Source organism: Acartia tonsa, chromosome 13, assembly GCF_053477335.1.
Source record: "Acartia tonsa isolate MP-2025a chromosome 13, ASM5347733v1, whole genome shotgun sequence".
Taxonomy (NCBI): domain Eukaryota; kingdom Metazoa; phylum Arthropoda; class Copepoda; order Calanoida; family Acartiidae; genus Acartia; species Acartia tonsa.
The window spans coordinates 1,452,485-1,467,018 of NC_137272.1; the positions used below are offsets into that span (position 1 = coordinate 1,452,485).

The following is a 14,534-nucleotide window of genomic DNA, read 5'->3' on the forward strand; positions in this document are numbered from 1 at the left end:
GTACAATCTTTATGATGAAAAACAAAACTACCCCTTCTGAAGATTAAAATTTTTTGTTTAAAAGTTTCTAACCAACCAATCACAATTCATTCAAAGTTTTTAATTCGATGTCTAAAACGTTGGGCACAAGTTAATTTAACATCCAATGTACCCTCCCTTTCTAATTTGTCTATCATATGACTATCAACGTATATTATTAATATTGTCAAATGCTTTGGTAATATCAATATCTTACTAAATTACTAGCCTAACCAAAAATTTAAATTTAATTGACACAACAAAGTTTGTGTTGAATACCTAAATAATATTAAAATTAAAAATAATGTGCAAAATTATAGCACTTTCACCCAAACATATTGAATTCCAAACCCCCCCCCCCCCCCTTCTTACATTTCTTTTACCTGCTGGGAGATTTATCCCTGCAGAGTTTATATTGTATATTATTACAGAAAGGGTCTAAAATTGACCTAACTTAAGCAAACCCCCAAAAATTCATCCAAAAGTTTGTATGTGGTTAAAATGCTATAAGAGGGTAACAGTAACAAGCCGTTTTTACTCCACAGGGGGAGCATAGGCCGCTGACAATTTGTCAGTGTTTCTGTAACAATGTGGTTTTTTTTATGGATATTGGATATGGTTGTCAGCCCTAAGCCCTATGATTGCGATGTAAAGCGTCCATTGCCCATCATTTGCTATAAGAGGGTAATCACCAAAAAATAAAAAAATAAACCTTGTAATTCAAAATAGTTTTTGGAAAATCCAGCAAATATTTATATGGAAAATTACAATGGTATCAAAGTATTATTTTACAGTATCATATTTCTAACAAGACATATTCATTTCAGATGTATCATATAACAATATTGAGGAAAATTAAATTACCACATTTTTGATGACATATAAAAAGATATGTTTTTGCCCAGGCGCAGTAAATATAAACAAAATCTTGAAAAACCAGATATACACATCAAACAAAATTTAAATTTTGTATACATATCTGAAAACAAGCAATTCTTGTACTTTTTTAGCATTGCATTATAATGTAATTTTATTATGTAGAATGTAAAGATTGAAATTCTCACGCAGAAAAGTAATTATTCACGATATTTAAAAGAAACTCAACTACAGCAGTATTCAGGGAAGCAGAATGCTTCTAATGTCAGAGTTATTAACCATTCTTATTTTATTTCAGGTTTTTGGGTGTTGATATTGCTAGCACTGACCCGGCCGGGGCATTCCGGCGTCGTAGACAAAATATTACAAAGTAAGATTCTAAATTTTTTTCCCAGGTTTTTTGGTGTTAATATTGGTAGCGCTACCACGACCTGGCCATACCGGTCTCTTCGACAAAATAATGCATAGTAAGTTTCCTAATAACCCGAAACCATCCGTTCGTCTTGGGGGAGGTGAAAGTTCGAATCTTGATCCGACACAGCGTCATAACTAAAGACGTAAAACATGTTTCCTATTGTTGCTATGTCAGGTGCACGACATGAACAATTAGAGTAGGGGGAATGCCTTGGCCCATAAACAGGCGAAACTTATTACCATGAATTGTTAGGACTTCTCACACAAAGGTCGTGCAATCAAAGGGTTGGTTGTCTGTTGGATGATACTTAACCTAATATCCACCAGTGGTCGTTGGAGAATCGCATTCCATAGACAAGGGGAAGATGCTCTAGATTCTTTAGATAGTTACTTAAAAATCTGAGGAGAATGTTAAAATAATCATCTCAGGACTAAAATATTACTTTGTATTGCAACCTAAAAGATTCTCTATATTAAATAGCAATAGCTTAAATACTCAGGGAAAAGACAATGGCCGGAAAATTACTTTTTTATTTATACTCTTTTAACTAAAATGTTCAATTTTTAAAAAGAATCTTTAAATCCTCAATATAGATTTAAATATTGGGGGAAAAGTTTCGACACTGTTACTTTGAACGATAAGGGGATTTATAAGCTACTTAACCCTCCCCAGCTACCAACAAAAATGGTTAAACAAAAAAAAAAAAAAAATAAAAAAAATATTTAGGATTCTTTGTGCAATTAATCTGCAAAATTGAAAGTGTTTTCATTTCATTAAATTTAAATGAAACAATAACATTTAGTTCTCTAAATACATTTCATAATATTTCAATTTCTATGAAAAAATAAGGATAACAACATCCATAAAAGCGAAGCTCTGAAATCATGCGGTAAAACTTTTTAAAGTGTCAGAACTTAATAAGCAGAATATTAATTTAAATCAAAATTGCCTAAATACAGTAAATATTTAAGGTCTTGATTATTGAGATGCTTTACTTAATATATTGTATCTTATTGTACTAGGAATCAATGTTCCAAAGATCACACAAAGCGGATGATTGTTTTATAAAAACGGACGGACATACGGACATTCAGACTATAATTAATTATTTGTTAAAAAAGGGAGGGAGTTGACATTAGGCTGTAAATAATACTGGTACCCAAAGTCAGTTTTATAACACGTTTTCCTATTATGAGAAGTCTAAATTTGGGTAGTTTAAAAAATAGTTTAACCAATAATTTTAATCCATAGAAGGGGTAATTTTGTTTATCATAATTAAAGTAGTATAATTTCATCGTACATTGTCTTATACCTTAAAATCCCTGACTAAAAGACAAATTTTAACAGATAATTCTGATCCAGAGAAGGGGTAATTTTGTTTATCATATTAGAATGTTGTTCATCAATTTAACCTAAATTGTCTTATCCCTTAAAATCCCTGACTAAAAGACAAATTTACCCTGGTTTGGTTGAAATTGCGGGTGATTAATTTTAATTTGGAAAATTTACCGCGGGGGAAATTGATATTACAATAATCTAAAGTAGATGAATGTGTGTGTTTTTTTTTATGTAAAGTAAGATCTTATAAACGGTAGAAACTATTGGTCCAATTTTTTGGGGGCGTTTGAAGCTTTTAGTACATAATAAAAATTACGTAATACAAAACAAATGACCAAAGATAGGCCAGTATACATTTTACCATAGGTCAATTACAATTCCTATTTGAAGATATAGCCAATGTTGTTTCATTATACCCCATCGTCGCAGTAATCGCCATGTTAAAAAATACAAACGACCTAAAATAGTAAAATAAAATTTTTAATCACAATTTGTATCTAACTGTTACAGGAATCATCATACAAAACTTTAAATAGATATAACGATAAATTATGAGCACCATCAACAGAGAGAGAGAGGACAATTGGCTGTTTATTACACTAGTCCCCAAAGTTTTATAATACCATTTTCTTATTCGTTGGCTTAACAACTTTTGGGAATAGAGTGAATTTTGATTGGTTTGTTCTTTAACTTGAGTGTTCAAACGTTTCAACCACAAATTTAAACTACAGAAGGGGTAGTTTTTTTGTATCATCATTTTGGATAAACATCAATTTATCGGCCATTGTCTTATCCCTTTGTATCCCTGAAAGTAAAGTCCCGCCCCTCTAATTAATTATAAGCATAATACAAAGGTTTATTAGATGACAAAGTATGTGATGTATCATCATTGGGGATAAACATCAATTTATCGGCCATTGTCTTATCCCTTTAGATCCCTGAAAGTAAAGTCCCGCCCCTCTAATTAATTATAAACATAATACAAAGGTTTATTAGATGACAAATTATGTGATGTATCATTATTGGGGATAAACATCAATTTATCGGCCATTGCCTTATCCCTTTAGATCCCTGAAAGTAAAGTCCCGCCCCTCTAATTAATTATAAACATAATACAAAGGTTTATTAGATGACAAATTATGTTTATTAACTGGAGGTAATTGCATAGCTAGACAATATACAAAGAGTTAACCATCACAACCGCATAAAAACATGCTTATTAGAAAATATTATAGCAATGCCTCAAAATATAAGATAGACACTTAATCATATATACACGATATTTCATTCGTTGGTTTAAAAACTATATATATCTTTATTATGGTGTTTATGTTTATGTTAATTACTTGGATAATACACAGTTTTTGATGTTTTACCCCTTCCTTCACCTTTACCCATTTCCCTCACCTAATGTTGGAAAAACAAAGTGACCAATAAATGAGTTTCATGTTAGCAAGCTAAATTGACGATAACTTTTCTCCTGTCATAATATTTACATATATTCTATATATATTGTCTTTGAGAACTCTGTCTGAAATGTCAATATGCTGAAATTGTGTTTAGGCCGAAATTAGGGAACACCTATAACATATATACAGACAGGGATCTTGAGGGATAAGACAATAAACGATAAATTGATTTACTTCTAGATATATACAAAATTACCTCTTTTATATATTACAATTTATCGTTAAAAAGTTTATATACTCTAGCTTTATAGCAACTATTGCTTTTTTTTAAAGTCCCTAAAGTTTAAATCCAACATATTAGAGAATATGTTTAAGAAAATTTGTAGAATGATTTACTGTCCAATGTCCCCTCCCTTCCTGATAAATGGAGTGTTGTTATTTTCAGGGATCTGAAGGGATAGGACAATGGGCGATAAATTAATGTACATCCCTAATGATGATACACAAAATTACCCCTTTAGGACAATTGCTTGTCGTGTGGACACTTAACTAAATGAACCAAACAATCACAAATTAATAATTTCCCTAAAATCAACGAATAAGAAAACGTTATAACAAGACTTTGGGGACTAGTGTAATAAATAGCCCAATGTCCCCTCTCTTTCTCGTTATTTTGCTTAGTAACTTACCATATTTGTATACTAAATAAATATACAAGGGGATAGTAAAAGGTAAATGTGTTTTTAATCTTAATCTTTTTATCAATTTAGTTATGTTAGAATTATCCAATTGACTTTGCATGATGATTCCTATAACAGTAAGGTTCACATACATGAGCATAGCAACAAATTTGCCTATTTTTTTTTGGACTTATACATTTATATTCTGATTATTCAGTTCGGACACTTTACAACTGTTAATGTTCGGTTGTCCTTGCGTTTAGGAGCTTCGTTCTCATGGATGTTGTCATCCTTGTTTAATTTTTGTGTAATTACTTCTCCTGTAGTTTGAAATTATTATTTTCAAATTTGAGAACTACTAATCAAAATTCAATATTAGTACCCAAAACTAGTTATAAGTTGTTATATAAAACTTTGGGTACCAGTGTAATTAACAGTCCAATGTCCCCTCCCTCTCTGCAATAAACCCATACATACACATTCATATGCCAACCTTCCCTAAACCAATAAATCTTGATATAATTACCTAAATTAGTTATATGGTTGTTATAAAATTTTGGGGACTTGTTTAATTTATAATCCAATGTCCCCTACCTCCCTGTAATAAACCCATACATAAACATTCACTTTATATTATATACCCACCCTGTAAGATTCTAGAGTCAAAAAAAAAAAATATAACACCAACTAACAGTCTAGTCCATCCCAAACTTCTGGTGTGATAATAGATTTTTGCAATTATGACACCAGGCTACGGAAAGTGATACATAATCCTATACACACATTAGACATTGAGATATTAGTGGACAAAATCATTCATTTTTTTAAAAAGAGACAGAGGGAACAATTTGCTGTTTATTACACGAATTCCAAAGATTTAAAATGCCGTTTTCTCATTTGTTGCCTTTTTATCTATATTTATTAACTTTCATGGAATTTTGATTGGTTAAATCATAAAGTCGAAGGTCCAAACATTTTAACCATTAATTGTAATATACAAAAAGGGTTAATATTGAGTCTCAGTATTGGGGATGTACATCAAGTTATTGGCCATTGTCTTATCTCTATAGATCACTGCATACTTACTAAGTTGGAGTTATTGCTACCATATTAAATCTCTAATTGTCTTATCAGTCCAGAAATCTTCATAAATTTGATTTTTGTCCACATATATTCATTTCAGCCCATTGTGATATAAAGACAAAGTGTAATAACACAGTCCAACTAATTTTATATTAGACCGGCTATTTAGAGTTCTTGTAACTTGGTATAAAATGCAACCTGACTGTTTTTTTTGTGCTTTCACTATTAGTGCTCGTTGAGTACTGAAACCCCCCACCCTACTCCCTATTTTTGAAATATAATTGAAATAACACTGATAAATGTATCCCCCTCAGTAATTTTAAATTTATTTTAAAATGAAGGGGGGGGGGGGGGTATTAGTAATCAAAAAAGACTTTTTTTTTTATTTATTTTTATACATTTTTCAAAACTTGAATGTTGCTAAAAATAACTGCAGATAAATAGTAAAATTATTAGAAGACTTTAAATACAAATGAATAAAGAACATTTTTGTAACTCCAGCTCCAAAAAAGTTTTTCTTAAACATTTAGCTTTTGTCTATTATCTATTTACTAAAATACGCCCACTAGGCGATGTAAACACACACACACATACACACACACAAACACATACAAACACACACACACATAATTTGTGTATTGTCCTGTGTTTCTATATAATTATGCAGGAAAGAAAAAAGGGACAGACATTCTAAAAAATAAAGTGTTCCCCTTTTTCGAGTATGGCTTCAAAACAGATTAATATCCGCTGGATAAGAACCGGTTCTGTGCCATAATGAAATATTATGTATTGTATACTGTTATAGACAAATTTTGGTTATAGACAAATATATTTATCCACAGGGATCTAAAGGGATAAGACAATGGCCGATAAAATGATTTGCACACAATTGCCCCTTCTGTAGATGACAGTTTTTAAAACTTTTGGAAACTCAATTTAATAAACCAACCAATCAAATTCTTTAAAAGTCCCCAAAAGTTAGTTTAAAACTTTGGGGACTAGTGTAATAAACAGCCCATCGTTCCCTCCCTCTCCGATTCATCCATCCTTTTATTTGTTATACCTTTTTAGCCTTTTTTGTAAGATTTTAAAAAGGAATAAAAAGGTTTTGAGAATCTTTGTTACCATATGCTTAAATAATTATATATTCAATGAGCTAACAAACCACGTAAACAAAACAAATCGGTGTCCATACCTACTAAACCAATTATTTGGAACATTTTTTTCCTTCGTGGATTTTTAAAAATTAGGTTAATCCAAAATTGATGGCATTTGAAATTGTACAATTGTAATACCATCCATAAATAATAGGGCTCTTTAATTTAAAACAATTTTTAAGCAAACGAATAAAATACTGGTAATTTTAATGAAGAAAAAGAATCAGAAAACTAAATAAATAGAACTTGAATAAAGGGGCTCTCCAAGCCCCTTATTTAAAAAAATAAAATAATGAAAGTGAGGTGGTTGTTTTTTACTTTTGTTTGTTTATTTCTTTAAGTTTTTTTAGGTTAGGTTATATTGGGTAGCCCCGAAAGGACATAGGGAAAAAATACCCCCCCCCCATCCTCCGGAGGTAAAGCACCTTACGTAAATATATTGTCGCCAAAATTTAAGACAGACGCACGTTAAAAAATTAAAATTGTATATACGCTTAAATAATTAATTCAAAAGGACATATTTGATCATAAATATGTATTCTATTTTCTATCAAATGCTTTGCTAACTTCAAACTGCTCCTAATTCGTCAATTTAACTCATAATCTATTAAATTTTAAATGAAAGTTTCATGTATTGGCGATTCTTTTGTTTATTAAATACAATCATGTTAACAAAGTAAATTCTAAAGGTCATATGCTAATGTTATCTGATTTTAATTGACCAATAATAGGCCAGTATGACGTCACTAGGCACTATAAAAAGCTTCGAAATTCATGAAAAACTTAAAAACATTGTATCTATGTATATGAGAATATAAAATATTAAGAAAATGTGGAGAAAAGAGTAGTTTCCAATGTAAAATATATGCTCAAACCAATGTTGTAGTATAACATAAATCTTAAAACTTTAAGCAGGTTCTATAGCCATATAGAATAGGTACTATAACACAACATTATTTTGAATACCTGTTCTAAAATCCTTCTGTGATTAAATGAATTTAAATGTTTCTGGAAATCTTCTGTTAAGACACATTGCAAGGGTAAGCTGTATATTTTTGGAGGTCAGACAACTAGATATTGTTTAGATAGTTAGATAGATAGATACATATATAAAAAAAATAGTTAGATAGATAGATAGGTATCTTATAAAAAAGGTAGATATCCAGGATAGTTGAAATAGTCAGCTAGATAAGTCTGAAAAAAGTAATGATATATTAATATGTAAAATCCTAATAAATTAAAGTAATATGAAGTTTTCTTCTTTTCATTTGTACGTCTGTTAATTTAAATAGTAAAAATTAAGTTTTTCTTCTTTTACTATATATGGGTCAACGCTCTAAACCAAAAAAAGCGCATTTTAAGTTCAGGAGGCTTGGAAACTTTTATTTTGAAAACAAAAAAATGCTCTAAAATTTTATTATAAATGCTCCTATGACTTGGCCAGTAAAATGGAGCCAATCATTAACATATGAAATTAGAGCGTCCAGACAAAGAATCTTCAATCAAAGGGTTAATTGTTTGTTATAACTTAACCTAATATGCTTTGGTGAAAAATAATCTTTTTACTTATAAATGCATATAAAGTTACAAGTATAAATAGTTAGATAGAATGCAGAGAGAGATGGGAATATTGGCTTTTATTAACTCTTGTCCCCAAAGTCCTCTAATAACTTTTTTTAGTTGTTGACTTAAAAACTTTAAGGGCTTTAGTGAATTTTGATTGGTTGGTTTATTATTTTGAGTATTCTAACGTTTCAACCACTAATTGTAAAAAGCCTAATTTTGTGTATCATCATTGGGGATAAACATCAATTTATTGCCCTATCCCTGGATAGAATGACAGAAAATATCAGGGATCTAAAGGGATAAGATAATGTCCAATGAATTAATATACATCCCCAGTGATGATACACCTCCTGTACATTATAATTAGTGAATAAAACGTTTAAACACTCAACTTTATTAACCAACCAATCAAAGCTCAATAATAGTTTCAAAAGTTGTTTTGCTAACAAATTAGAAAACCTTATTTTCAAACTTTGGAGACTAGTGTAATAAACAGTCCAATGTCCCCTCCCTCCTTGTATAATATGTTGCTACTGCTGGTTTGTGACAAAAACAATATGAGTGAAAGGAAGGAAAGATGATATCTATCAAGGGTAATAGTCTCATACAGGGTGGATACAATATGAGAGAAAGGAAAGATGATATCTATCAAGGGTAATAGTCTCATACAGGGTGGACACAATATGAGTGAAAGGAAAGATGATATCTATCAAGGGTAATAGTCTCATACAGGGTGGACACAATATGAGAGAAAGGAAAGATGATATCTATCAAGGGTAATAGTCTCATACAGGGTGGACACAATATGAGAGAAAGGAAAGATGATATCTATCAAGGGTAATAGTCTCATACAGGGTGGACACAATATGAGAGAAAGGAAAGATGATATCTATCAAGGGTAATAGTCTCATACAGGGTGGACACAATATGAGAGAAAGGAAAGATGATATCTATCAAGGGTAATAGTCTCATACAGGGTGGACACAATATGAGAGAAAGGAAAGATGATATCTATCAAGGGTAATAGTCTCATACAGGGTGGACACAATATGAGAGAAAGGAAAGATGATATCTATCAAGGGTAATAGTCTCATACAGGGTGGACACAATATGAGAGAAAGGAAAGATGATATCTATCAAGGGTAATAGTCTCATACAGGGTGGATACAATATGAGAGAAAGGAAAGATGATATCTATCAAGGGTAATAGTCTCATACAGGGTGGACACAATATGAGAGAAAGGAAAGATGATATCTATCAAGGGTAATAGTCTCATACAGGGTGGACACAATATGAGAGAAAGGAAAGATGATATCTATCAAGGGTAATAGTCTCATACAGGGTGGACACAATATGAGAGAAAGGAAAGATGATATCTATCAAGGGTAATAGTCTCATACAGGGTGGACACAATATGAGTGAAAGGAAGGAAAGATGATATCTATCAAGGGTAATAGCCCCATACAGGGTGGACACAATATGAGAGAAAGAAAAGAAAGATGATATCTATCAAGGGTAATAGCCCCATACAGGGTGGACACAATATGAGAGAAAGGAAAGATGGTATCTATCAAGGGTAATAGTCTCATACAGGGTGGACACAATATGAGAGAAAAAAAGGAAAGATATTATCTATCAAGGGTAATAGCCCAATTCAGGGTGGCCCAAAAATTTTCTAGAAAGCAAGAAAATAATGTATGTTAAACTATCGTTTAAAGTAGACACACTTTTAGATATATATTTATTGACGCTTTTTTTTGGGAAAGAGGAGATTTTTGATAGTAGGGTAATTTTAATTGTATCGCTTCAAAAATTTGTTTTGTAGGGGTGTGATTCCCCTCAACCTCCCCCCCCCACTTAGACACCCTGTAGCAGAGGGAATCATGTTGCAGTCGGGACTTTTATTAATTTTTGGACACCTTGTAGGATACTAATCCTCTTTCTAGTAGTCACCCTGTATGATATCTATCTACTGAGAGCATGATGTTGCAGCCATGACAATTATTCAGACTTCTTTTCACATAATTAGTTGCTATAATACTCAAGTCTAGCCCACTTTCTAGGGGACACCCTGTGGTATATCTATCTATTTAGTTTCTATTGGACACCCTGTATGATATTTATCTACCGAGGGCATCATGTTGCAGCCATGACAATTATTCAGACTTCTTTTCACATAATTAGTTGCTATAATACTCAAGTCTAGCCCACTTTCTAGGGGACACCCTGTTAGATATCTATTTACTTTTCTATTGGACACCCTGTATGATATCTATCTACCGAGGGCATCATGTTGCAGCCATGACAATTATTCAGACTTCTTTTCACATAATTAGTTGCTATAATACTCAAGTCTAGCCCACTTTCTAGGGGACACCCTGTGGTATATCTATCTATTTAGTTTCTATTGGACACCCTGTATGATATTTATCTACCGAGGGCATCATGTTGCAGCCATGACAATTATTCAGACTTCTTTTCACATAATTAGTTGCTATAATACTCAAGTCTAGCCCACTTTCTAGGGGACACCCTGTGGTATATCTATCTATTTAGTTTCTATTGGACACCCTGTATGATATCAATCTACCGAGGGCATGCTGTTGCAGCCATGACAATTATTCAGACTTCTTTTCACATAATTAGTTGCTATAATACTCAAGTCTAGCCCACTTTCTAGGGGACACCCTGTGGTATATCTATCTATTTAGTTTCTATTGGACACCCTGTATGATATTTATCTACCGAGGGCATCATGTTGCAGCCATGACAATTATTCAGACTTCTTTTCACATAATTAGTTGCTATAATACTCAAGTCTAGCCCACTTTCTAGGGGACACCCTGTTAGATATCTATTTACTTTTCTATTGGACACCCTGTATGATATCTATCTACCGAGGGCATCATGTTGCAGCCATGACAATTATTCAGACTTCTTTTCACATAATTAGTTGCTATAATACTCAAGTCTGGCCCAACTTTTCAGGGAGAGAGGGAACATTGGGTGTTTATTTCAGTATTATTAATGTTTTCTTATTCGTTTGCCTAAAAACTTTGGGGACTTTTATTTCATTTTGGTTGGTTGGTTCATTAAGTTGAGTGTGCAAACGTTGCAACCACTTATTGTAATCTACAGAATGGGTAACTTTGTGTATAACTATTGGGGATATACATCAAGTTATCAGGAATTGTCTTATCTCTTTATATCCCTGACAACTTTCTCACAAATATATATTTCTTTTTTTCTTCTTCTACTTAATACTTAGGTTGACATTGGATACAGCAGTTAAACTTTTTTATGTTGATTTAAAAAAAAATATTCTACAATATCAAGTAGTAGATTTTTCCCTGTAGCTTAAATTTGATATGTTTTTCAAATTGTATATGTAATTTGTATATTGGGGTGGTTTATGGCCACTTTCCTAGCATACATTCTTCTACCTCCCCTAGAGCCTAGGGGCAAAGCCATTTGTTATGATATTAAACACAGGCAGCTACGCCCCTAGAATCTTTTTAAAGGCACAAATGAGGGGTAGGGAAGAGGAATCTAATAGACTGAAAAGTTCAAATGTGGTAAAGTTGGTGTTTTAGAGTTTTTTTTGTGTTTTTGAGGTTTATCGTAGAAAAAATGGACTTAGTGAAAATCAGGGTTCTAAAGGGATAGGACAATGAACGATTGATTGATAAAGATCCAAAATGATGATAAACAAAATTACGACTTCTGTTGATTTAGATTATTAGTTGAAAGGCACCCAAAGTATTTGAGGCAACGTATAAGATGTTAGAAAACCTTGGGTATTAATGTAATTTTCAGTCCAATTTCCCCTCCCCCTCCTTGAGAGAGAGTATGTTTGGTAGATAAGTAGATATAAAACAATAATAATAGCACTATAATAGAAAATATAATGTAGCTGTCAAAGAAAGATTTACAGACTAATCCGGATCATATATTATAATAATAAAAATATTTCCAGTATGGCGCTTAAAAACCGTTTTAAATCCGGTGGATTAGAACCGGTTCTCAGTCATACTGAAAAACCATGTATAGCATCAAGTTATAGACAATTTTCAACTAATATTAAAAGAAATATTATAAAATTAATACCAGTTTTGTTAGACCGGGCCTTCGGCCCCTCGGGGCTAACATTAACTAAATTATCTTATAATTTTTCATTTTACTATCCGCGGAAAGCTGTCTATAATACGATTCGATAAATAATTATTACAAGTACACTATACTTCATAAAAAAATGCTCAAACAAATTCGATTATGTTCATAAATGGCGAAGCTTTAATTTGAAAGTTTAAAATATTTTAGCTGGATATTGTACTAATAAAACTTCAGGAACATTTATGCATTGTCTTAACTCTTGAGATCCCCTCTTTTTTCATATTCATAGAAAAGGGAGGATAGATTAGTTCATCGTCCATTGTCCTAAACTAATTCTCCGTCGTACTGCATTACTTTTATAAATATTTTATTTCAATGGCATGACCTCTTATATAAGACTTGTAGCTGTGAGATAGAGAGGGGACAATGGACTGTTTATTACACTAGTCCCCAAAGTTTTATAATAACGATTTCTTATTCGTTTCTTATTCTTAACAACTTAAGAGGGCCTTGAATTACTTTTGATTGGTTAGTTTATTTAGTTGAGTGTTTAAACGTTTCAACCACTACTTGTAATCTATAGAAAGAATAATTATGTGTATAATGATTGGGGATGTACATCAATTTCTTGGCTGCCGTTGTATTAAAGTTTATTATATATTGGGTAAAAATAGCCGCATACTCCAATTAATGAAGTGTATTGTGTGAACTAAAATTTTCTTTCAAAACTAATTAGCGTCAAGTAATAAAGTTTATTAAACTTTCTACGCTTTACTTACGTGGCTTTTTAACCGCTTTTTTAAAAAAGAGAAGCTGCTATATAACTAAAAAACGTTTGAATAATTTTGTTTATCATAATTTGGGATGTATATTGATTTATCGTTTATTGTCTTATTCTTTAAAATCCCTTAATTTATACGCAGTTTATACCTACACAAACAATTACGTAGGAAAAAACTGTCCTTGTCTATATTATAATCAATATATCTATGAAACTAATTATTATTTTTAATAAAGAAAGTCAAGGGTTGAAGTTTGCTTTTATTATGGCATTGAATTATATTGGATAGCAAAAAAATCTTGAAAAAAATCAAAGCTTGCTTATTTTAAGTTGTTTCTTAATGTCAGCCTGTAATCGTAAATCAAGATATTGTCTTTGCGATTTTAAACTGCACACATCCTATTTATGAAATATTTGAAATGATAATTCCTATGACGACGGGGCATAATATTATACATTTAGCATTACTAAAAAATAAGATTTAAAATGTAAGTATTTCTTCTATACATGAAAGCGTTACAGCTCTGCAAATTATAATTGTATAATTGTTATTTTTGCAACACAAAAGTACTAAACCAATTAAAAGATGTGTAAAATGTTGCGAGGGGAAAAACACCTGTTTTTAGATAAGAAGAAGGAAAAATGAAATTATTGTATCTCGTTTAAGTACAAAATAGCAGACCGTGATATATTTTCTCAAGAAAAAAAAACAACACTTATTTATGCTATTATGTAAAGACGAAAGTTTTTTTTTTAAATATCATTACTAAGAGAACGGTATCGGGATGGTGTTAGACTACTTTATTTTAAGATTTAAGTCTTTTTGATTAATTGAGGTTATTTTAGCTGACACATTATTGGAATACTTATATTTGAAAGGATTTGAAAAATAAAGTGTAATCCAATTGTGTGAAGGAGTAAAGGTTTTTTGTCTAAAGCTTAAAATTTCTATAACTACAGAACCAACTACGTTCTTGTTTTTAGATTAGCTAACTCTTAGGACTTTAATTCTCTATCACTGACTATATATAAAGAGAAAGAAAAACATTTTTTGTCATAAGAAAAATATAAAAACAAGGATGACATTGTACCTTGTT

At 31.5% G+C, this 14,534-nt stretch overlaps 1 protein-coding gene across 3 annotated transcripts in view; it reads left to right on the forward strand.

Moving 5' to 3' along the window:
* The window catches only part of LOC145304516 (V-set and immunoglobulin domain-containing protein 10-like), a 121,981-nt gene that overhangs the window by 33,089 nt on the left and 74,358 nt on the right, over positions 1 to 14,534 (forward strand). For all 3 annotated transcript variants that reach the window (XM_080146400.1, XM_080146399.1, XM_080146401.1), the window contains exon 3: positions 1,193 to 1,264. In XM_080146400.1, the coding sequence (XP_080002526.1) occupies positions 1,193 to 1,264 (72 nt within the window). The remainder of the gene's footprint in view (positions 1 to 1,192; positions 1,265 to 14,534) is intronic.